The sequence below is a fragment of the Chroicocephalus ridibundus genome, chromosome 3, assembly GCF_963924245.1.
Source record: "Chroicocephalus ridibundus chromosome 3, bChrRid1.1, whole genome shotgun sequence".
In the NCBI taxonomy this organism is placed as follows: domain Eukaryota; kingdom Metazoa; phylum Chordata; class Aves; order Charadriiformes; family Laridae; genus Chroicocephalus; species Chroicocephalus ridibundus.
In genome coordinates, this window is record NC_086286.1 from 23,388,710 (window position 1) to 23,413,271 (window position 24,562).

The 24,562-nt window shown below is 42.4% G+C and overlaps 1 protein-coding gene across 1 annotated transcript; it reads left to right on the forward strand.

Moving 5' to 3' along the window:
* The first annotated feature begins 1,448 nt into the window (after positions 1-1,448).
* Positions 1,449-24,225, forward strand: PLEK (pleckstrin). The gene is made up of 13 exons (XM_063328405.1): positions 1,449-1,501; positions 1,655-1,783; positions 2,783-2,977; positions 4,905-5,096; positions 5,405-5,574; positions 9,242-9,397; positions 14,418-14,599; positions 15,825-15,916; positions 16,664-16,848; positions 18,547-18,651; positions 20,133-20,216; positions 21,396-21,465; positions 22,347-24,225. The coding sequence occupies exons 5-13, from the start codon at positions 5,527-5,529 to the stop codon at positions 22,484-22,486; spliced, it is 1,062 nt and encodes a 353-aa protein (XP_063184475.1). The 5' UTR covers positions 1,449-1,501; positions 1,655-1,783; positions 2,783-2,977; positions 4,905-5,096; positions 5,405-5,526; the 3' UTR covers positions 22,487-24,225.
* Positions 24,226-24,562: the final 337 nt, after the last annotated feature.

The following is a 24,562-nucleotide window of genomic DNA, read 5'->3' on the forward strand; positions in this document are numbered from 1 at the left end:
GGTTTTCAGGTGAGGAAGCAGCTGCTATATATATATACGTGTATCTCATAACAGCGTGGCTCCACAAAAGAAGACCACGTGTGCATTTCTCCCTATCTTGTTTTCTCGTTGCAAGAGAATTCTAATTTTTCATTATATTCTGCTGAAACTGATGCACTTTGTGGCTTGTTGAAAGTTTTGCTTGCAGCAATCCCCACTTCTGGGAGTTTCAATGTAATTCAGTACGAAATCACAGAGGCCTTACACATGGGGAATCTGATAGTATCACTTAAAGTGCTGTGTGAAGAATAATGGCCGTTCCCAGGGATCAGTTTTACCCGCCTCACGGGCCAGACATATCATGTTGTAGTAAATTGTGTGGAGCTGAAGACATTGATTGCAATTAGTTTCCCAAGTACACGAGAGGTCAGATCTATAACGAGTTTTTTTTCTCTTATTATTTCTGCCTGAATGATCATCTTTCTCTGGACACAGCACAGGCTGTGACTGTATTCCAGACCACTGTGGCAAGAAGTGGCAAGCATGAGGGAGGACTGAAAAAAGCATCGTATTGTGGATCACGGATGCGTAGGCTGAGTAACTGTTTTACCGTGAGAAACACAGTGAGAGTAGAACATTTATGAAGACGCAATTTTAAACGTAGGCATTGCTTTTCTTTTTATTGATCTGATAACTTCACATGCTGTTAGTGCATTTACTTATCTGATCCTACCAGATGCTCTTTATCAGTGTGGATTGGGGGAGGCATTGCCTTTGCTAAGTCTTGCTGGGAGGTTAGTTTTGTTGCTACCCACCTTTATGGCCATGACCAGCCTCACCTGGGGCCTCCACCCACGCCTCTGCCCATGGGCCCTATTTCAGCTTAGCCCTGGGCCTTCAGTCTCTTCCTGAGTTATGCTTAGGAGTGCTGGTCTCTAGCTGTGCTACAGACATATCCAGTCATGGATGTTGATCCTGACCTGCAGGCTGACTACCTGCTTTGACTTCAGCCCATGCCCATAGAGGTGCCTGATGCTGTGGGCTGCTCCCTCACGGAGGGTGGTGGGATAGGCCCTGGCTAGAGAAACCTGTGCCCTTCTAGTCCCCATGGGGATTTTCTGTGTGTTCCAGCCCTCAGGCTGCTGCATGGTTACCTGATGTTAATTGCTTGATATTCTGCAGGGAGCAAAATACCTGCAGGAAGAAGATGGCAGTGTGGTTTTGCCAGGAGCACAGAACAAATGTGCTGACCTTTACAAGATTTGAAGCTAAATAGATCATCATAGATTTAGGACAAGGTCCTGTTTCTCCTAAGCCATGGCAGTAATTTACTTCCAGGAACAAAGAGATAAATTTGTGTCCATTCCTCTATTCTCTCCACCTGCATTTGAGGGGTTGTAATCTTTAATGTCTTTGCAAAGTGGAAAACTGCTTTTTGTTGTTTTTTTCCCCAGTCCTTCAAATCTACCTTTTGTTCCCCTGGCATCTGAGGCTTCCCAGCCTGTTGTTTGGCGTCAGCAAGGTAATTAAGCTAATTCCCTTGCCTTTCCTTGGGGCAGGAACATTGCAACACTGCCCTGTGCCCTGTGCCCCTTAGTACTTTTGAAGGGAGTGGTGAGCTCCCTCAAGTGAGTTGCAGCCAGCTTGCTCAGCTATTCTCATCTCACTTTTCTAGGAAAGTCTTCTTGCACTGCAGCTTCAACCTCCAAGACCTCTCTCTTGTGCCTAGGCCTTCCCTGCTGCAGCTACATCGCCTGCATGTATCACTGATGGAGAGATACTGTAGGGGAGAGGTGGATCACAGGTGAGGTTGGATGAAAAGCCAGAGCTAATATGCAGCCAAGCCATGGCCAATGCTTTCTGCTGGCCCAGTTTGTCTAGAAAATGTTCTGGAGAAATCCATTTAGTCTCTCAACTGCATCCACTTAACATGATCTCTCCATGCATGATAACATGTTAACTGCATAAGCTTTTCAGTATTGCCATTTATGAAGGCCTTCCCACTTAGAGTTTATGCGCTAATTCTGCTGCATACCCCCACAATAATTAAATATATAAAATGTGCCTTGAAGTCAGAACAAGATGGTTCATTTACGACAGCCAGCCCACAGCATTTAGATTCCAAGGTGATATGGACAATATCTGTGATAGTCTTTTCATGCTTGCCCCTCTTTGATTACTTTCTTAACACAGTGCTAAATTTGGAAATGTTCCAGCTTTGGGTTTCTTTTCGAGAGTAGGATGCAAAGCCAAATCTCTGGTTCACTAAAAATAGCCATATATGTGATTCTGTATGGAGTGAATTGTGCTGACACTTGCACCTGCCAGCTCTCGATTTAATACTGTAATTCTTTTGAAACCTCTGCGCAGAAGTGAGAATGGGTTTTACTGAACTATAAGCTGGACTGAGTCTTTATCACCTTTGCAAACCACTTGTATATATGATTTTTCTCATATAGACAATAATTTTGAACATATAGCATTTGATTTAATTTCCCCTGGAAATGCAGCTTGATTTGCTGGAGAGATGCATATTTATGGAGAATTCACATGCTCTGTTACAGATGGAGTGAGCTTATGGCATTTACAATGCAGCAAACATGTTCAAGAACGGCTGTGCAAGAACTAGTAGAGAGGGCAATGAAACTGATGTAATAAGCTGAGAAACCACCTGTCTTCCTTGTAGCTGATACATTTATTTGCAAAGATATGGCTCCAGTTTTCAGCGTAAACGCCCATCAGTTTCTCAGCTGGATCCCTTGCTCAGATAAGTGTGGCTGATTGCTTTTTTCTTTTTTTTCAGTGCTTCCAGGAGTAGACCCTGAAGTAGCAGAGAAAACCCAGAATTTTCTGAGGAAATACAGCAGCAAGATCTCCTGTACAAGAACAGATCACTCACCAGTAAATTGAGCTAAGAGCTCTGTTGCAGATTGTGGCATATGTTGTTAATCCAGCATCATGCACCTTTACCTCCTTTGGCAGAAATGGGGAGAACAGGGTAAGTTATAGCAGGTTTCCACGGTGCAGGTTACTTTCTGCCAGACAAAGTTCTATCCTCCCCTCTGTGGAGACCTAGAAGAAATACATCTCTTCCTCTCTCTTATGCCCGGTGCTGTTCTTTGGGAATAGCTGCGCGAAGAAGACAGACGTGCATCAGCAGTCCAGGCTGCCTCTCACACCTGCCATGGCCGCTGTATGGTTAAGGACCATTTTGCTTCACGTGAACTTAGGCTGATTAGGCTGATCAGCACATTTCTGCCTGGGAAAAGATGAAGTGCTGATTCCCCTGTGGTGATGTGCGATAAATGAAATCAAGCCTCAGTGTTAACAGAAAAGGATTGTTCCAGACACGTAAGGCGTAAAGGCAAAAGGAATAGCTGAATTTTGAAGATGAAATAGAAACAATACAGAGAAAAGAAATGTTATAAAAGTAGTTGCTTCCAGCTAGTACTGGATAGAGGTAATTTTAAGTTTTGACACTGAGTTGCTTAAGTAGCTAATGGTAAAGTCTGGAGTCATTGGCTTGGTGCCACTGCATCTAGAATTGCATTTCACACCTCCAAGGGCTTTTCATGCAGGTAAATGAGAAACTGAGCTTTTGCCAAATTGTGGAGTCAGCATCCTTTTCTGTTCACGTTAAACCAGTTTTTAGTATAAGGTCATATAGATGTTCTATTGAAGAGGATCTGTCCCTGGACGTTTCGTATCATCAATTTATCGTGCAGCGCACTGTCATGCTGACTCAGCACAAACACTGAGCCAGCAGGACAGGCGAGCAGGGCTGCTGAAGGGAAAACCTGTGGAAAGGCTGCCTGCAGGAGGAAAACACTGGCAGATTCTTTTGTCTTTGTTCCGTATAAGCCCTTCCAGGTAGGGAAGGAGTTTCCTTTCCTCAGGCCTGAGAGAGGGAGCAAGATAGACAGTTCTTTGTCTCTAATGCTTGCCCCAGGTTCCATAGCATTATGGCCTCAAGGCGGATAATAAAGGGATAATTTGGCTTCCAACCATACAGTGAAAGGTATTTAATTTGAGTTATCATTGTCTATGACCTGTATTTTTGGGTTATCCAATCAGAGCAAAAAAAAAAAAAAAAGGTGTACCTTTTCCCAAAGATGGAACTACTGGAATGAAAGGGAAGAGAAGGAAATAATTCACCTCCTTAAAGCAAAAGGAATTACTGATCAAAAAAGACGTTATACAGGAGGAGTCTACAAGCTCCTGAATCCACGAGGCATCATTTTAAGGCTTATGAGAAGTGAAGGGAGCCTTCACAGAAATATAACTCCAAAATTAAGTTACATCATCTGAACTGTGGAATGCATCTTGAATTCATTCGAGGCCCTGGGACTGGTAGGCAGATTCTCCACTGTAATTGTGACACAAAGCTTTCAGAACCACTAAATAGACATCAGTGAGGAACGGCTAGAGAAAGTCTCTGAGGGCTCTTCTAACCTTCTGGCCCTCTCTCACAGACCTTGGCAGACTTCTGTGTACTTCTGAGTAAAGGCTGAGACAAACAGAGAACGAAATGGAGAACAGGAATTGCTGTTTGTGGAAAAAGTCCCTGTTTCAGGATATTTACAAGTGGCAGAAGTGACATGGAGTAACCCTGGGCTCAAGTCCTTTTCTGCATGGGCTCAGCTGTAAAAGTGATTTGGAGTCTTGTGCACGGGAGAATACTTTGCTCTTGGCAATGCAGCAGCCTTCTTGTTGCCTTCTGTTATACCACCACCCTTCCTTGTGTATGAGGAAGAGTGGTTGTGACTCTCCTGTATATCAACTTTTGGAAAATTATCATTTTGCCTTGTCTTTTACTAAATACAGCCAAATGAGCTCTTCAGCTATTAAAAGATGCTTGTAGAAAGTGGCATTCAGTGGTGATTTATGTCATGCGCTGGTTTAATCCATTTGTGCTTATTCGACAGCTAACCTCTCTGGGAGGCCTCGGCATCAAACTCCAAAACCTGAACAAATCTGATAAACAAATTTCTTCTATCAGCAGAGGGCGCATCCTCATTAACCAAGCCAGGGCCCTGCTGCTCGATGCCAGACCCCGCGTGCTCATCCACTGGGACTTGGACTTGGAAGATGGGATGAAGTGAGGCAGTGACAAACCGGTGAGTTGGAAACCTGTCTCTGAGATCCTTTTGGCACACACCAAGCAGCAACACAGTATGCTACCCTGTTTGTTGTTTTGCTAGAGTTCATGTGTTTGCAGAGTGGGACTCATTTCTTGGGATTGGGCACTAAAATGCTTATTTAATTTCCCGGGAGTCTTTCATCAAGGCTGGCCATATTTGATAGTTGAGCGTTTTGTCAGGCTGTTGCCTGTTCTGTCAGAGGCAAACTATAAATACACACGTGCTTCTGCATTTCCCTATCTCTCACTCTGTAAGAGGAAATGGGCTTCTTTTCATGTGATTAGCAGGCAGAGGAACTTGTGAAAGTGACACAGCTGTACTGTAGAAACTCCAGCCCACAGACTTTGCTGCCAGAGGAACTTAACTGCCAGTGCTGGTGGACCCAAGAGCCAGGATTACCTGAGACATGGAGCGAGAACCGATGCGCATAAGGGAGGGCTACTTGGTTAAGAAGGTAAGTGGGCATTTTTGGACTGAGTGGAGGAGGAAGCTAACTCTGAACAGGTTGGGGAGGACTAGGGGAACATACTTTGGTTTCAGTTATTTAAAAAATGATCCTTTTTTCCTAAAAGAAAAGGCAAATGAACAGAATTCCTTGAGCAGTAAACCAATGTGGTGTTAGTGATTATAGAGGTACTTGCTATTGGTTATATCTTGTCAGAATACTACATAAGGCATTTTGCACGTATCTCAGATGTACCTTTGGATCAAAAGATTTGTATTTTTATGAAGTAACCTAATACCATTAGTGGAAGCTTGGCAAAATAGGTAAAAGCTTGAAATGGCCACACCTACTCAATAGTACTTAATCACCAAGTTAAACATCAAGGAAGCACAGTGAGATTAAAGAGATAGAGCACCTTGGTCTAGAGACAGTGTGTGTGGCCATGGGCACTAGCCTTATTTGGGAATGCAGTCATGCCCCACAGCAGTTTTGGAGACTTTTGTGGGAGAGCCCATAGGATAAAGCCTTGACTTACTTAAATCCTTAGTGAGATCAGTCTGGCTTAAAGCAGCTTAGGTAAACAGTGTCAGTAGTGGAGCAAGATGTAGTGTCTCTGCTCATCAAAATGAGAATTTCACTCATTAGAGCAGCTGGCTGGAGGGATCTCTGATCTGGCACCCGTATTGTGAAGAGGCCACTCCTCAGTCTTATTTCCACTGATGCTGAAAGGAAGTAAGTTCATAAAGTAATCACAAAGCTGCACAGCAAGTTGTGCTATCTGCTATCTCCAGCAGATCTCCGGTTCCAGTGGCCTGATATGTAGAGCAAGTGGCTCACAATCTATATTCCTCTGTGATGGGGAATGGCTGGAAACTTAGACGCTGTGACAATCCCAAACTGTGTGCCTGGCTGGGTCTGACAGGGATAAGATGCATACAGATGTGTCAGTCCCTCACATTCCTGTGGGTGCTGGGTCCCCAAAAAGTCTCTCTGTGCAGGTAATACTAAAATTGCTGCTGGGTGCTGTTGCAACGACAACAGGGAAGTGGAAATTATGCCAATTTCCTAGAACAGCCAGCCTTGTAAGTGGCTCGGTCCTTGCAGAATTGAGCCTCTGGTGGTGGTGAGGAGCAGCAGTGTGCTAGAGGAAGGGCTGGAGAGGGCAAAAGGAGCAGAAGATACAGATCAGACTAGTACCAGCTGTTTGATATATCAGTGAGGCTGTTGTGAACTCCATAACCAGAGCTTCCAGCTAGGATGAGCATGCTCCTGATTAACTTTACCTGCTAATTATGTAGTCTCTTCCTCTCCCTTTTGCCTGTAAAGTGAAACCAAAGATTTGACCTCCCAAAGGAGTCAGCCATGCAGTCACTGACTTTCTCATCTTGATATTTACATCAGGTTGGGGAACAGTGCTGTGCTTGGGTGCCAGTGCTTTAGCTGGGACGTGACCTCCAGTAAACCTGGGTTCAGACTTCAGCGTTGATTTAGATCAGCTTAAACCTCTGTTTGTGTATTTTGGCGGCCTTGTGTCATCTTCTGAGCATAAGAAACAGCTAATTTTCTAATCTTGTAGTGCTGCAGATGTTAAAAAGTTGTCCTACCAAAGGGAAGTTGCGTGTGTTTTTAAAGTGGCTAATGATTTCAAGAGAGCAATTAAAGGAATACCTGTCTGTATCTGCAGTCTTTGGAGTAGGTGTGACAATTTGCTTTTTAGTCCAGGAAAATCAAATCCAGCATCCTGCTTGCTTATGTTTTGTGAGATGTTTTAGATGAGAACAATGTGACCGTGTTTGCTTTTGCTGATGGTGTGTATCTGAGACTACCAGTCTAAAACTGCTCCGTGATGGCTTCCATTGGCAGAGCATGTCAGAGTCTGTTGCTTCAGTCTTCAGAAAGTCTTCAGAAAGTACTGGATTTGTCTGTTTATGAGTAGAACTGTTTTAACCTGTGGTAAATCCCCAAACAAAAGGAAATTGCAACAGCTCTTGTCTTGGCTCGTCATCTTAATTGATTTCTTAGCAGAAAATCAACCAGTGGGTCAATTTGGGCTCTCAAAAAAGGTAAATTCTTAGGGCTGCTTAAAAAAAAAAAAAAAAAAAAAGAAAAAACACAACAAAAAAAAATCAAAAGAAAATAGCAGTCAACCCATATGTGGTATACCCAGATGAGATTCTTTTTTGTAGTTCCCTGTATAGCTGGGTTTCCAGAGAACCCCCAGGGCAGTGACTTCCCTTTGGAAGGTAGCATTCATTTGTGGGGCACCTTCTGCTTCCAGTGAGGGCTGCAGAGGCTGGAAGCCGGTCTTGCTCTTATTAAGATCTCAGCTGACTGTTTTCCCTCCCCACCCTGTAATTTAACATAAGGTCCAATTCAGAGTGCAAAAGGCCTTTCTTGGAAGGTAGGGCAGCCACAAAGGATGTGACAGACAAAAGGTTAATTTGGTGAATAATAAAGAAAAAACCTCAGCCTGTTTCTGTCCCATTCACTACTGCAGAAATACAAAATGCAAATGTAACTAACTCTGCCCAGCTTTCAGGTTTAACAAATCAAATGAAGCCATTTGCACAGCACAACGGTAGCTGCCTTGCTTCTGTCTGCAGCTTTAGCACGGCTTAGCCACCGTGGTCTGAGAAGGACAGGGATGCTGTGGATGGAGTTGTAGGAGTGGGAGGATAAATTTTGGTCTCTCTTTGTAACAGAAAAAGCAAGGGAAGCTAGTATTTTTGAAGGATGGCTTCTGATTTGGGACCCACAAATATTGGTTGTGTGTATTGGTAGTAACTCTTCAGAGGAACTGTTGGTATTCAGCATATCTAAATGTTCATTTGGCTCAGCAGTAAGTCACTTGGGTATCTGGGATTGTGACCACTTCTGAAGCCGGTTGCAGGCAGGACCAGAGAGATCATCTAGCTAGAGTGCAACAGTCTGTAATTTCAGCAGTTAATTGTGCTCAACACAGAGAAACAGGTCGTTCCTCTCAGAGTCCCTAAGAGTTTTGCTGTCTGTTTCACTATATGTAGGATCTAGCCATGTTTTTATCTCTGTATTTCTTGCATCTAACAGCTGTGTTTCTGGAATAGGAAGTAAAAGCTTTACAAGATGAAATTAAGAACCTCAATTCCTCACCACAGCAGCTGGAGATCTCTGGAGATCTGCAACCTCAGGCCCTTAAACTCTTAATTACTCTTACAGTTTGTCCTTATATGTCTAGAAATCCTCTGAGATGTGTGCTTTCTTATCAGACAGCCAAGATTCAATGACTGACTGTATTGTAGCATCAAGTCCTAAATACAGCACAGGATACCCAAGTTAAAAAGGCAGTCCTAATGTGCTAGTTTACATCCAGAAATTTTGAGGATTATTCGTAATATTAACACTATGTCATTTTGAAGACAGTGGTTGGGACTGAGACCTGCTGGGGCAGGCAATGGGATTTTGGAAAAACTCATGGCTGGGATGACTACAAGGGGAAATTAATGGTGGTCAGAAGAATAACAACAGTGTTTTTTAACTGCGTGGTAAGATGGGTGTGGTTGTGGTATGTTCCCCTTGAGACACTAACTATACTTATCTTAGCATCAGTCAGACACTCCCTGAAAGGTTGTATCTTTAGTGGATATCACGTGAAAAATGATTTATTGAACCTAATATACACAGTGGTTTATTGATGCAGGGCAGCATGTTTAATACCTGGAAGCCCATGTGGGTCGTGCTCTTAGAAGACGGAATTGAATTCTACAAGCGGAAGGCTGACAACAGCCCCAAAGGGATGATCCCACTGAAAGGCAGTTCTATTAACAGCCCATGCCAAGATTTTGGCAAAAGAATGGTAAGTACTTTTTTAATAACAATGATTGACAGCAGACTTATACTCCTGGAGGCACTGAAGGAGCACAAGGGTGGTGGTTACAAATTCCTTATGCTTATACTACTGGCAACTCTAACTTGTTTTGGAAGGTCACAAGCAGGCTTGGACTTGTGTAGTGTTTGAAAGGTGTGACTGCTCAGGAAGAATTCAGGATACTTCAAGAAGAGCAATTCAGAAAGTGATTTTTATTTTTTTTTCCCCCGTTTTTTAAAAATCTCTGGGTCTGTCAGAGAGCAGAGACAAATTATATTGTTGTGAGTATGTTTAGCAACTGAATGGCACAACTCCTGTATTAAATATAAATCTAGCTGCCATGGAATAAAAATGTGGGGAACTATTTCATGAGCAGTGGAAGTGTTTATTTATTGTCAAAGAGCAATAACTGACTTGCTCAGACAGGAAGGAAATAAATGCTGTGACATAAATACCCAAGTAATGCAGTAATTCCAAACCTTTTTATTACCATTGGATAACTATCTGACCCTACACACTTCACATTCATGCAATCTCTATTAATCGCACACTGCATTGTTACTTGTAGAGCTTTTGCAAATGACTAAGAGTCACATCTACACTCAGAGAGAGAACAAAAGCCAAAACTGATTTATAGAAAATAGTTGAAACATTGTCTATGTGTTTGGGATATCTAAGGTCAAGGATAGCAAGTGCACAGACTGAGGTCCCAATTCCTGGTGAAACACACAGATCACTATATTCACAAATTTGGAGTCTTATTTGACAGAAAATAAGGTACAGGAAGATAAACGTACAAGCATATGTATTTTGTTATAGGGTTCCTGAAAAATAGTTCTTGGTAAAACAGGATTTCTAGTATGAGCAAAAAGTCATATCTTTAGGCAGTCATTTTTTATTTCGGCAACTGTCAATTTCATCAAATAGGCATTATACCCCCAGGATTTCCTCTAACAAAGGGGTCCCCCAGAATCTGGAACATTATCCAATTACGGTTTAAAGTTGATTCTTTGTTGAGTCTTGTTAGAATTACATCTGTTAACAAAAAGGGGCTCTTGCCTCAAAGAGAGCTTTTAAGTTATTTACAATAAAAAGATGGGGCAGAGAATAGATTGCTGTTAATCCTGTGCTGAGTCAAAGAAATTGTAGATGGCTGCTTTTCCTGGTAACAAAAAGGTTTTAGAGGGCCATTACCTTGGAAATCCCACCCAGAGCAGGATTATCAAGAGCTCCCTGCTCTTTCTTGCTCTTTCTAGGTACAGGGAGTTGTCCACAGAAGGAGACTGTATTATCATGCCTGGAAGGAGAATTGCATGGTCATGCATTCCCACCTCATGCCAGTCACAGACATTTTGATCCCTGAGCTGGCTGACTGATTCGGAAGGGTTTGAGATTGACTGCTGGTCAAGCCCATTTGCTCTTCCTCATTGCTAACAGCTCCTGCCTGAGCCACTCTCCGGCAGGGCTGGGGAAACCTGACTGCTTAACCCCTTCAGCCTCAGATCTGACCTTCTACTTCAGCTGCGTGGCTGTGTGTCAGTCCATTGCCTGGGCACCCACTGGGAGTTCTTTGTTACAGTGCTCGCCTTTACATTGTCTGCAAACCATGAATAAGAGAATTGAAGCATAATTACATCTAGGGACTAGAGCACAGAGCAGGAACACTAAATAACCAAGTAAAGGAATAAAAATTAAGTATTTTATTCTAATTCTGCTGATTTGAAGCCATGTTTCTACATCATCTGATTAACAAACCTCAGCACAGCACTCCTTACTCTATACATGAGGTATAATGCATGGGGAGAAGGGTACTATGTTCAAGAGTATCACAGATCCTTCATTATAATGGTAGAAATGAAGTTTTTTCTCGCAAAGCATTCCTTTCCAAACAGTTTTGTGGTGTTTTTTTGTTTGGTTGGTTTTTTGTGTTTTGTTTTTTTTTAACTCCCACAGAGATACTGACATCAGTATTGGTCTATAGTAGTTGCTTGGAAATGTCAGTAACAGTAACGCATTTAACAATAACAAAAAGATAATTCAGTAGCATATATGCATTCTACAAAATAGGCAGAGAGATCCAAAGTATCGGATGTCTGCTGAAGGCAGAACGAGAGAGATCCTCACCTGCCTGAAGGGTTGCTTGAGGATGTACCAGTTTGCAGAAGATGCACTGCATCTGTGTCAAAGGGAGGTGAAGCCTTTGAGGATCAATTTTTACATTACGCTTCATTTTACGTTATGAGTTTACATAATAAGTTTTACATTATGTTTAATTTTATTTGCTGGGACCTTTTTTGAGGGAGAATAGAGAAAAAGGGAAGGATCTTAGACCTGGGGGTTGAGGCACTCAAAACACCTTTTCGTAAGTAAGATCTGATGCAGAGCTTGATGAAGGGGGTGGAAGCGAGCCAAATGACACTTCAGCAGGTGTTGGAGCAGATCCTCCTTATTGAGTTGATGAGATCTTTCTGCAAGTTTGTAGCCCAACAGCCCTGGAGATGTATTTTCTCTTAAAATTTGCAATGTTCAAATAGTCAAAATTGCAACATGCTCATTCGTATGAGCAATGCCACCACTGGGATTGTTCTTACAAGCAGTTACTGCCCAATATGATTAAACCTTAATTTCTACATGTATTCCTTGGAAATATAATATCTTGATTTTTGTATCTTACATTTTACAGCTTTAATTTACTGATGAATCCAAAGCCTCTGCATTCCATCCTGCCTTCTTATCGGTTATGTGCCGAAACATACAGTTCTTCCTCTTATGGGAATTATTCTGGTTCTTAGTGGTTTGCGTACATTTACTTCATACAGCTAGAAATTAAAGTGTATTTTTAGGACAGGAGTTCTGTAGGGTGAAAAGTGGGATAATTCTCATTAGGCCAGTTTTAAATCCAGTCTCACTCACTTGGGCCCAGTTTGGAGCAGGGGCTACTGAGCCACGAGCAGACTTTTATATTCATCTGGTTAGATTTCAGCTTTTTGAATATGCTTGTTATCTGCATCAGGGCCTAGCTTGAAACATCAGGCACGTCACCAACACACTTTGTTTACTAAATCAATTGCAAAAAGCAGGTGCTGAGGGGAAAGGAAGCCATTCTGGAATTGTTAAACAGAGATATAGCCTGTTCAGAAGAGGCTGCAACAGCATATTTTGAGATTTTTATTTCGAAATGCATTCACCGCTGTTCACTGTTCTTGATCTGCAGTTTCATCATTGCTTAATGTGATGGTAATTCTTCTATATTTGTGTTTTCTGTGTTTTCTCCATGGCTTTCCTGTGCATAGCATTATCACATATGGTTGCTTATAGTCAGATTAATTTGTCCTAACTTAAAGTATCTAAAATGTTGGTGTTTAGTTCAGTCTAATGGCCTACTTTTCTTAAGAGCACAAACAGATACACATCATCTCAGGGAGACTTGGTCACTTTTAGGATTGGAGACTCAGCCTTCACCAATTTAAGAGGAAGCTTGAATGTCAGTTTTAGTGATCTGGCTTTCTAAAAGCTCAAGTTAAGAGAAAGAGCTTTCCCAGCCTCCTCTGTGTACTGGAAATGAAAACTCTTCTTTAGCATTTCACCGTACGTTGCTTCTCAGCTCTTCAACTTTGAGAATGCTGATTATCGCTTTAGTAAAAGCTTGCTTTAATGCTTTGATAATTCATTCTGCTAACCTGGTGTGTTAGCGTGACTCATGGATATTGGGATTTGGAGAGATCTGTCTGCTTTTCACATGCACCCTACATTGATTTTCAGGATGTAGCTCTTTACTGCAGAATAGAAAAGGTAGGTGATGCTGGAAATATGAACAGTGTCAGATAAGAAGTGGTTACTTTTCTGTCTGAAATGGATTTTTGAAGACCCACTGCTTTGTAAGTTTGAAATCTGTCTTCCATGAAAGTCAGTGGGACTTCTGCACAATTGCAGGGTGTCAGAATTTTTCACATTGGCAATAATCTGGAAGGTGCATATTAAGGATGTTCAGAAACCTGCCATTTACAAACGTGGGCTTCAGTAGACTCATTCAGTGTTTTGATTTCGTTGCTGTAGGCTCACCCCTCTCTGCTCTTTGACAATAGTCTCTGCTTTCATTGCCCTCCTAAAGCCATGCTGTTTGCTGCCGATTAGCCTGTCATTTTTAGGTGCCTGCTGAATCAGTACCTGTTGTATTTATTCTAATAAAATTGTGGAACAAAGTACAGTTCAACTTATGGGGAACTATGTTTTAGAGGAAGTGGAAACCCTCTTGCCTGAGTAATTAGATCCAGATTTTCCATCTGAAAGATCACTGGATGAAAACGAGATCAAACAGTGTGAACTTTGTGGTTTGGTTTTGGTGTTTGTTTTTTGTTTTGTTTTTTTTTCCAAGTTGGTGTTATGTTTTTTCTGCTAAGAACTACCTTTAAAAGAGCTTTTCTAATTTTTGGGAAATAGTCTTTCTATTGTTGCTAGGGTGTGGATAGGCAGTGATCATAAGGTATAGCCAAGGGTTGGATGTGTCATCTCCCTACCAAGCCCTTAAAGGTTTGCTGGGCTACGAATGTGTTCAGCTGCTCTCCTGTGTGACTGTGACCTTTTCTCCCCTTGTGAATCACTAGCTGAGCAACATGATGGTTTTTTTTTTTCTCCTTCAGACTGACGATGTCCCTAAGTGTTAAGACAAATTTACACCCGCTGTAAGCCTGCAGGGGTTGGGCACTTTCTTTCAGCTGTGTTGAACTTTCCAGCAAAAGTTCAAATCAGCAGCTATATCAGTGCCACTCACCTTGGCTGTACTGACAATGTCAGGATCGCTCACAAGGAAATAACAAAAGGAGTCAGTTACCTGCACTGCCTGTCCATGCTTTTCTTCAGAGTTTTTTTTAGTTTAACTGTGGCTCTAAGGCGCTTTCCACAGTCCCTTAGGCACAGGTAGGCTGTATGTTATGGTGGTACTGGGTTAATCATGCCTCACTGGCTACACCAGAGTAACTTTTTAAAAAGCCATCATTTATCATTCCAGTTTGTCTTCAAGCTCACTGCAGCCAAGCAGCAGGACCACTTTTTTCAAGCTGCCTACCTGGAGGAGAGAGATGCCTGGGTCCGGGATATAAAGAAAGCAATTCGTTGCCTAGATGGAGGCCAAAGGTTTGCCAGAAAATCCACAAGAAAGTCTATCAGGCTGCCTGAAACAATCAACCTGAGGTTTGTTCTTATAGTTCTGCTCACCCGTTTACTTCCATCTGCAGGCAGTGTGACAGATAAGTAACCTCAGTCTGGAAGAATTATGAGTTTATCTGTCCATGCTACCTCTCTAGTTTCCTCAGAGCCCTTTCTGCATGACTAACAGTTTCAGAGTGCCTAATGTGTCAGAAATGAGCTAGCAATTAGAACTGGGAAGATAATTTTTAGTACCAAAACATGCTTGTTTATCAAAGGATTTTGCTGATAAGGAGATTCCTACACCGCAGTGCAAAAGGAGACCCCAGCCAAAGTGTTATTCTTCCAGGAGAGGCATTTTTATACAGTATATAATTTGTTGCAAAAATATTTTAAACCTTTTGTTTGCTCTCCAGACAAACGCTGATGTTAGCCTAGTTTTTGGATAGTGAGGGAAGAGTGGTGCCTGCCAGAGAACTTGGAACTGGCAAAGGGAGAAAAAGAGATAAAGGGCACACATAGGAAGCCATCTCTTTGTGAATACCTTAAAAAAATTGAGGACAACTTATTTTTTGCCTCTGAGCATTAAATAAATACCAATATACAAATGAGCCTGCAGTGTTCCTTAGAGGACAGTAAAACTGCACAGGGCCAAGATCCAACTAAATCTGACTTCACAGGCTTCAGCAGAGGATCACCCTGACTTAGCCTGTGACATTTGATATTTGTCCTTCTTGTCATTCCAGAGCTCCAGGGAATTAAGAGTTCTGAGCAAGTGAAAAGCGGCTGGGGGGAAGGAAGTCAGACCAGGGTCACTGAGCTTACTTAGGGCCTCTGAGAGCATGCAGGCTTTGGAGGTACCACAGCCACAAGTTTTCTGCTCAGCCAAGGACCTCGGGGGGAACGTAGCAAAGCAGTGAGCACCCCTCTTGGCACTGAGGCTGTGGGACCCTGTGAATGTGCTTCAGCGATGGGTGTTCCTCTCTTCACGCTACAGTCACCACAAGTTGTTCCATTCTGAAAATATGGGGGTGTGGTGAGCCGTCTGTGCACTCCCCGCTCTGCTCCCACAGCTGTGACAGTGACGTAGTGAGGCCTCCAGGCTTTGCAACATAAATTTTTCAGGAGATTAAACTAAGCCATGCTATAGCTCTGCAGAGATTAATAGCCAGCAAAACATGAAGACCCCATGAATGACAATGATATTATTGCATGAACCCACTAAAACTTCTTATTTGCTAACAGTTTCTGTGGTTCTTTTTATGCACAGTGCTTTGTACCTCTCAATGAAAGATCCTGAAAAGGGAATAAAGGAGTTGAAGCTGGAAAAAGATAAAAAGGTGTTCAATCACTGCTTTACAGGTAAGGAGCTCCTGTCCCTCTTTTCCATACGATAAAGGGAGCAAAGGGCCGAGAGGCTATAGATAGATAAAAGAGCTCTAAGCTCTATAGACCACAGAGAAGTTTGAAAAGAAAACCTGTCTTATGTTTTCTTGACCAGCAACAGGAGGTGCTTAAAGGATGAAGTTTGAAAAAGTGTTCAGTTATGGCCATAGTAAGCAAGAGAATATGAAGAAATTTAACCAGTGCCAGAAAGATTGAACTAGGTCTTTGTAGGAAGTTGCTGAAACACTTAACTCCACAAGAATTATTCCTTTCTGAATTTTTCATCAACAAACTGTTACACATTGTCATTCCTGTCCTGCTCCAAGTCAAATCTGTGGGTGCTAGAGTTGAAAGTCTGTTTGGACAGCACTGTGTCAGTAACATAGCAGCCTGGTAGACTGCCTTTTCCAGGTGTGGCTGTCCTTCCTACTTCCCTAGTCCCTGTCCCTCAGGCTTTCCAGCTCAGCCCTGTGTCTCCTCCCAGTTCTTGTTTCCCTCAGGTACAGTGTTCCAAGAGTTGTACTGGCCCCTGCCATCAGTTGGATCGGCTGTACCTCACTGGATGACCCAGGCACTGTTCCAGATTAGCTCTCTGCATTGTCACCAAGAACACCTTTCAGGATATTGCTGAATAGATGGAATAGGCTTATTGCCTGTGTATTTTCAGGCTTCTTTGTGTCTGTCTTGCTTTGTGGTTGATATTATTTGTTCCTTTGTAATCAGGTGCCTCTGTGATTGACTGGCTGGTGTCTAGCAACTCCATCCGAAATCGCAAAGAAGGTCTGATGCTTGCCTCTTCCCTCTTGAGTGAAGGCTACCTACAGCCTGCAGGAGATACATCCAAGGCTGCTGCTGAGGGACTGTCAGACACCCCCTTCTTAGATCTCAGTGATGCCTACTATTACTTTGTGAGTGGTTTGGTTTTTCTACTGTCTCAGACTTGCTGATGCTCTGCTTTTCTCAGGTTTTTTATCGGGTTTCTTAAGTCCTGGAGGAAAGATTGTACAGAAATAGAGAGATCCACATTAATTGTCTTCCTCTACGTGAGACTCAATGAACTGGCTCACTTTAATGATTGTAAGCAGGACATTTTTTATGGCATCCTTCTAAGTGTGAACTGAGTGCTGAGATCAAGCTGGGTTCTTTTTAATTTAGACTTTGTTCCTGGTAATTTCATCAGCGACCAGAATTTAGCCATTGGTTCCCCTGATGATTCAGTGGAAGGGAAGAGAGTAATTCATTATCATGGGGCTTCTCAGAGTGGCACAAGCTACAAACCCATTTTTGTGCAGAGCCATCAAATCTGACTCAGCACGCGCACGCACACCCACACACACACACACACAGACACCCTCACACCCACCCCTTGCCTGTGAGGGGAGAAGCAAAAGTTTTTAATATTCCCCAGTAACACCTGTGCTGGGTAGCTTACCCAACCTTTTCAATTTATTGCTTTGTATTCTCTAGATTGATTTGAAGAACTTGCAATATCACAATCACAGTCAAATACTGTTTTAAAGATGTTTCACTTAGGAGCTTGTGCTAACAAAAAAGTGTGCCTTCTGTCAAGTAAAATGCTTAAATATTACAATTCGGTTTATATTTAACACATAGAATCACTCCACTTCAGCAAAACGAATCTCCCATTATTTCATTCGTTTTCCTAGAATGTATCCCTGGTAGGGACAATTTACCTGTGCAACAACAGAAGCAGAGATGCTGGTGGTGAAGGCAGGCTTGTGGGCATCACAGTTCCTGGCTACCTGGGACACTTCACCAAGCAGCCCATGTGTGCTCTGCCAGCTCTCAGCTTGTTTCTAGTTTGATTCAATACCAGTGTGGTGTGAGGAAGTCACAGCTGGCCAATGTCTGACTTGCTATCATACAAGTAGGCAGCACACATATTTATTCTGAGCTATGTGAATGGTTACCTACATTGACATCATTTAAACAGTGTAAGGTTTCAGTAAGTAGCATCACAATTTATCTGGTGTGGAATGGATGTGATGCATGGATCCTGAGACAGACAATACTCAGTCCACACATCACAACATCACAGCTATAGAAAATGGCAAATTTCAAAAACTAAGGGCAGTTCTTGTTGTTGAAGACAGCCTCAATGGAGCATTTTTCTTCACAAATTCTAGATAGTGGTAACGATGGATGGAGGAAGAGAAAGGGTGTGTTGGCTGCAGGGATGTCTAGCCTGGAGTGTATTGGCTGTGCTGGCATTGCTTCATATGAACTGCTGTCTGTGTGCTTTTAAAACCCTGTGATATCATGGGATAGAGGCAGCCTGTCCATCATGGAGAAAATGTGACACCAAGAATCATGGAGAATGGAGGCACTAAGATATACACAGATGCTCCAGCTGTCCCCAGATCCCCTGAGACCCATTGATGTAGTCCTAACTCACACTGAAATGCTTCCATGGTAACTTGGAGAGCTTCTCAATTTCACTGGGAGATTTTTCCAGTAAAAGAGTTGATTTTTTTTTTTTTTTTTTTTGGGGTGGCAAAAACAGGGTGGAGAGAAGCCAGATGTTTATGTGTACATAAACATGCAGCAGCTGTGTAACTTCTGAATTTTCTCTTGTGGTCATGCAGCCAGACAGTGGGTTTTTCTGCGAGGGAAATTCTAGTGATGATGATGTAGTCCTGAAAGAAGAATTCAGAGGCATGGTAGTCAAACAAGGATGTTTGCTGAAACAGGTCAGTATTGCACGTGTTCCATCCTGTCACTGGGATGATGTTGCATGGATACAAGATTACTCTTTTATGCCTAAAAGCTTTAGAGAAGAGAGAAACTAGCCTATGCCACCTCTACACTTGCCAGGTTTCACCTCTCTCCCTTTTGGCTTTGCACAAAGAATGGTTGCTGCAGCATGGCAGCAGGGCTTTTGCCCAACATTGCAAGGTTTATTGCTCTTACTATGAAATAAGACAGTTTATAGTTTTAATTACGAAAGAGTGCTAAAGCAGAAGATGTGACAAGTCATTGGTTAAATGCAGAACTGAACTCAGGTAAAAAGGCTGTCCCTCTGGACACACAACTGGATTCAGTTTCCAGTTTTCACAGGCATTTTCAGCATACCTGAGCAAAGGAGTCCTTTCAGTCAGTTAACATTTGATCCTGTCCCATCTGTAAGATGGAAGATAACTGTATACCTTCCTTTTCTAGCAAAACTTTAATCAATACAGTGAATATCATGGTAAGATCCTGACTTGCCATTAATCACCTCTCTAGGATGCCTGTTCTGGTGTTTGACCACCCACTGTGTAAAGAAAGTCCGAACCTCTACTGTTAAAATACTCCTTGGGAGCCTAAGAACTTTTTGGTGGTGCTCACTTGTAGATCTCTTGCTCAGTCAGATTACTCAAAGGCAATGGAAGAAATTAGATACACATCTTTCTGCTAACTTTTACACTGTCACATTCATGTCTGTCTAATTAGTAAGAGCTTCCTTGCAAACAGCGGAGCTAATTGAGAAACTAATATTTTGAAATGCTCAGAGGAAGTGAGTCATGACAGTCTTCCAGCAGTATTAGTCTGGATTTGGTCACCCTCAGTGAGTTGTAGATCGTTGTTTGGAAGTGTCGCTGCTTCTGCTGAAAATGCTTTTGGCAGACCTATATTTTCCCCACCCATCATTTCAGTCTTGAAAACAGGCAATGAGGCATCTACATCCATATCAGATGGTGGTGTTATTTTTGCTTGAGCTTCTCAGCCATGAACCCTCTGCAGAGTGCTTGAGCCAGATAAGCCTTTGTTGTTGTTGTCTTTGCAGAGAGAGAAGAACCTTCAGCTCATTGTTCCCAGTAGTTCAAGGTACCTTCCTGCAAGGCATTTCACAGCCAAGTTTTCTGGCAAGCGTTTAAGCCCAGTTTTCACAGCCCTCATGTGAACGTCATAACTACCAGACTACGAGACATGTTTAGGGGAATCTTCCATGTTGAAGCTGTTCTGCTTTGTACAAAAAATACAAAGAGAAACAGTGTGATAGCCCAGTTGTTGTGCAAAACAGTGTGATGCAGAAAGGCCACATTCATGTCCTACTCAAGTGAATATTTCCTGTCCAAAATATTCAGCTTCTCCCTTTTGTATTTCCCAGTTCTCTCACCTGTGGGTAAGCTGACTGTAAGCGCTTGCAGGCAAATGAGTTCACGACATTCCTGTTTTTGCATTTTCCTAGGGACATCGGAGGAAGAACTGGAAAGTGAGAAAGTTTGTTTTAAGAGATGACCCTGCATATCTTCACTACTACGATCCTGCTGGAGTGAGAGACATTTGGTTTATTTCCCTGTTTGTTTTAAAGCCAATGCCTTGTAGAAATATCTGAATGGAGTATTTGCAGAGGAATGTGTGATAGGGAAGACCAAGCAGGACAGCAGGGCTGTTTGTGTTCACACGGCCTAGCCGTCCTCTGGAAAAGCAGAGTGAAGGATGGTTTCTGGGGCTGCCAAGTCAGGGTGGCAAGTGCTACCCAGACCTGGGAACAGATCACACTGAACTGGGCTCTCACCTCTTAGCTGTGATTAACTAGAATTAATGTGTGCTCTCGCTTGATTGAAATGAACTAGGTCATAAGTGCAAATGAACACAATACAGTCATTTTGCAGTTTATAACTGAGATATTTTCTGGTCAGTCTGAGACATGGTGTTCCATTTCTTTTGTAATTCTAACGGGCCAAACCTTGCCCTAAGAAAGGAAGGAGCATTGCTATGGGCAAAACCTGCCCCCAAAAGCTGGCATTCAGGTAGATTCAGCCCACAGGGTTTATTTCATCCTGCATTGCTGCAGGAGCAGTGCTGTTGTGGGTTACAGGGACTTTGTCATGCCTGTCCCCCTTGGCAGAGGCAGCCTAAACACACTGCAGAATCAACACTGAGGAGTTTGTGACCTCCCTATTCCCAGCTTGCCTTTCCCTCTCCTGGCATCCCCTCCCAAAGGGCTGAGGTGTGTCAGCTTTTAGGAACTGCTTCTTTGGAACTTATGACAACAAAAATGCATCTTCACCCATTCATTGACTGTCACAGTCCTCAAGTGCACAAGAGGCCAAGTTGTAAATAACAGTATAGCTGCTCTTGCTGCTCGGTAAGAATACTTCTATCATCTACTCTTTTTCTAACTGATCTTTTTTTCTATTCACTGCAACATCAAAAGAAAAGTTACAGTTGGCACAAGGCTTATATTCTTCTTGTACATTTGTTCAGGACATGCTAAATACTCTGCAGATCCTGAATTCCAAATCCCAAAAGGGACTTCCTATTTATTTGTAGGTCTTCCCCCTACCACACCCCCCACCCTCCATGTCACACACAGACTGAGGATCCCCTGGTTTCCCAGGGGACATACTAAGTCAGCAAATGTTTTTGTTTCCATTCTGCCGTTGTAGGCAGATATTAACATGTGAAAGTTTCAGAAGTGTTGCATTTCATTTCATGTCCTCACCAGGGAGAAGAACCACTAGGAGCAATTCACTTGAGAGGCTGTGTGGTGACAGCAGTGGAAGATATGCCAGACTGTAAGGAACCATATTTAATGAGCTCTGTAATAAGTTTTTGGTACATTCTTTCAATCTGTCTGAAATCAAAAGTTGTTTTTACTCAAAAGCAATCTATGTGCAATGATTCAGTAACTGTTCTAGTAAGTAGTCTCTCTATTGCCGTCTTAATTACTGGAGGATACTGTGGTAAAGGTAGCAACAGGGAATCTTGTGTTTTCTCAGTTGTTTAGAGAAGACTTGTCAAAAGGATGACACCATCCCTATGTTAGGATAAGAGGCCTTAGACAAAGTAAGATGGGTTTGCTCTTTTTAGTTGATGAATCTGGGGTGGAAGCTTTGTGTTAGAAATAGTTATGCCAACACAGTATTACTGTTCACGTTCTGTTCCCTCCCAGAACTAGAAGTTGTGGGAACAGCAACGGTTAAGCATTGCTGCAAGGAACAAGAAACACTCATTCCATGCATTCTCCCTTCCATGGGAGAGGCAGACTATCATAACCAGCAAGAAAGTCTGTTGGCATCTCAGCATCTGTGTAGGCTGTGCTGGCAGATACAAAAAGAACCGGAGCTTGTGGATGTGACATGAACCTAAACATCTTGATTTTGTAGCTGGCATGGGAGGGTTTGGGGAATATGACCTGTCTGCAGGACTGCAGATCCTTTGATGATTGGAGATCAATTAACCAGAGACTCTTGAAGGTGAAAAGTGCAGATTTCGTGGGTTGTTTCACCAAGAGAGAGACCTATCTCATGGACCCGATTTGCAATCTGTTTGTGAAGGCCTGATCAGGCACTGGTGTAGAAAGGAAAGACATCCCCTTACAGTGTGTAAAGGAAGAAACATTGTAAATACAAGACTTTATTCTCTCATAGCTGATTTCCTTGTTTCTTCTCTGTAGCCAAGAAGTATGATGTTGACAACATTCTCTTTGAAATCATCACAGCAAGTGAAATCCACTATTACTTGCAAGCAGCCTCATCTGCAGAGCGTACGGAGTGGATCAAAGCAATTCAGACAGTTTCTAGGACTGGAAAATGAAGATGATCTGCCAGCAAGAAGACAGACAACTGAAATTAGTTACTCAAAACAAAACAATTTTAGCATTTCACTGAGAGAAAGCGATATCATCCAGAAAGGCATCCTAAGGCTTGTGGGTTGGGGGTGAGGGCGGGTAATAAGTTTCAATTCTATAGTGGGCACTAACAAACTAACATTTTTCCACCTGTGTTATGGTAATATTTTACTAAATTATAGCATAGAGCATGCCATATTACTGTGTGCTGCTTAGAGTAATCAGTCTGCCTTGGGAAGGTTGCACCCTTCCCTGCTGCCACAGCTGATAGTAAGAATTTCACCATTAACAGAGGCCAGAGTCATGTCACTGACTGAGGAACTCAAACCAGTCACCTGCCATTCAGCCTGTGTTGTGTTTCAGTATCTTCAGATATTTCAAAGTCTTCCCAGGATAAACTTTACACTTTGTTCTTCAGTAGATCTTTTTAGTGCTTGTTCACCCATACAAGTGATGCCGTAGATTTAAGGAAAGAAATCAACTTACTTGGAAACCTGATCCACTCCTTTATAATCTTTCAGTGTTAAGGAAGGGAAAAATGCAGACAACTATGGAAATGCCATGTGGAAAGCAATGACAACTCAATGACAGCGGTATGAGGAAAAGTCTCTTCCCACAGTATTTCAAGCAGGAAGCAATTTCAGTTCAACTTCTTTATCACCTGGTTTTGATTTTGCTAAATTTCTCCATAAGAATCTGCTCTAGGACCATTGCTTCCCTTCATTTAGGTCTCCAAAACGGTTGCTAGGGTGTCATGTACTGCTGATTTGACCTGTATTTGAATTAAGAATCTTGCAGGAGAAGGGAAAGGATCCATGGGTTACTTATTTGAACTGCTGATCGAAGTGGTTTTGTTTAGGTTTTTCTCTTTTAACATCCAGCAACATACTCAGTCCTTGGTTCTGTGCCTTAGTAATACAAGAGAAACCTTATGCTAGCTGTAACCGAAATAAACATTATTATTCGATAGGGTCAGTTTACCTGATGAATCCTTATTTTTTTTTGGCTGACTGTACGTATCAAACTTCTAAGTTTAAACTTTAAGCAGGAGTTGAAAGTCAAGTTCATGTCAGACTGTCAGTCTGTCACACGTCATACTGATGTTTCTGCGTGCAAGTAAACTTCAAAACTTTTAAAACTCTCTTTGTAGATGTAATAAGGTACCTTATCTTTAAAAATTCTTATTCACGTCTTTTCAGTCTAGGGAGAAATCTAGAGCTAAAGCTTCTCTTCAATGCTGCTTAATTATACCTGTATCTGAGCTGATGAGCCTGAAGTTGTTTTGTGCTAGTGTTGCTTATCACAATGAAAACACAGCCTTGCAGGGCAGCAGGCTGGCCAACATGGCATTGTCATGTCCATTTAAGACATCCAGAGGAAATCAGCTTCTGGCAGGCATTTCCTGTATCTCACGCAAGCTGACAGGACTGCTGAACCCTGGTCTGTCATTCTGAGGAAGGAAGACTCATGGCAAAAAGATACCCTGTTTGCACAGCCTGCTTTCTTGATAATTGCTTTGTGGTCGCTGCTTATTTTTGCTCTCATAGCTCACTAACCCAAAAATATCCTATGGCACAGGAAAATAGAAAAAAAAAAAAAACCAAACACAAACTAAACCACACAGAACCAAACAACAGAAACTTGCCAAGCTTAGCAAAGGAGGGATGCAACTGCCAATTTTTAATAAAACTGAAAAGTTTTACCAGTCTTTGACCTTGTCATTTCGTCCTGCGCCCAGTCCAAGGGTACAGCTGTCCACCTATGGATGGTATTTTCTCTGGAAGGTGATGGTAGGCATTGTATTTGTGGAAGAGCTCTGATGTTTGTATCGGACTATATCAACAGCTTTCTAACCTCATAGGTATCTTTTGAAGATAGATCACAAGGGTTTGTATGTGTCTGTGCTTCTTGGCGGAAACGGGAAGAGTGGAAGTGCCACCCTGCCTACATGTCCTGCTATAAATGCTTTCATTTGCCTGAGACAGGTACTGGGAGTGACTCCGAACTGTTCTTCCTTATAATCAGGTTCTCATGCTTTTCTG

Coding starts and splice junctions, on each gene's coding strand:
- PLEK (XM_063328405.1), top strand. CDS start 5,527: ATGGAGCGAGAACCGATGCGCATAAGGGAGGGCTACTTGGTTAAGAAG. Junction 5,575..9,241: donor AGGGCTACTTGGTTAAGAAG/GTAAGTGGGCAT, acceptor TTATTGATGCAG/GGCAGCATGTTTAATACCTG. Junction 18,652..20,132: donor AAGGATGTTTGCTGAAACAG/GTCAGTATTGCA, acceptor GCATTTTCCTAG/GGACATCGGAGGAAGAACTG.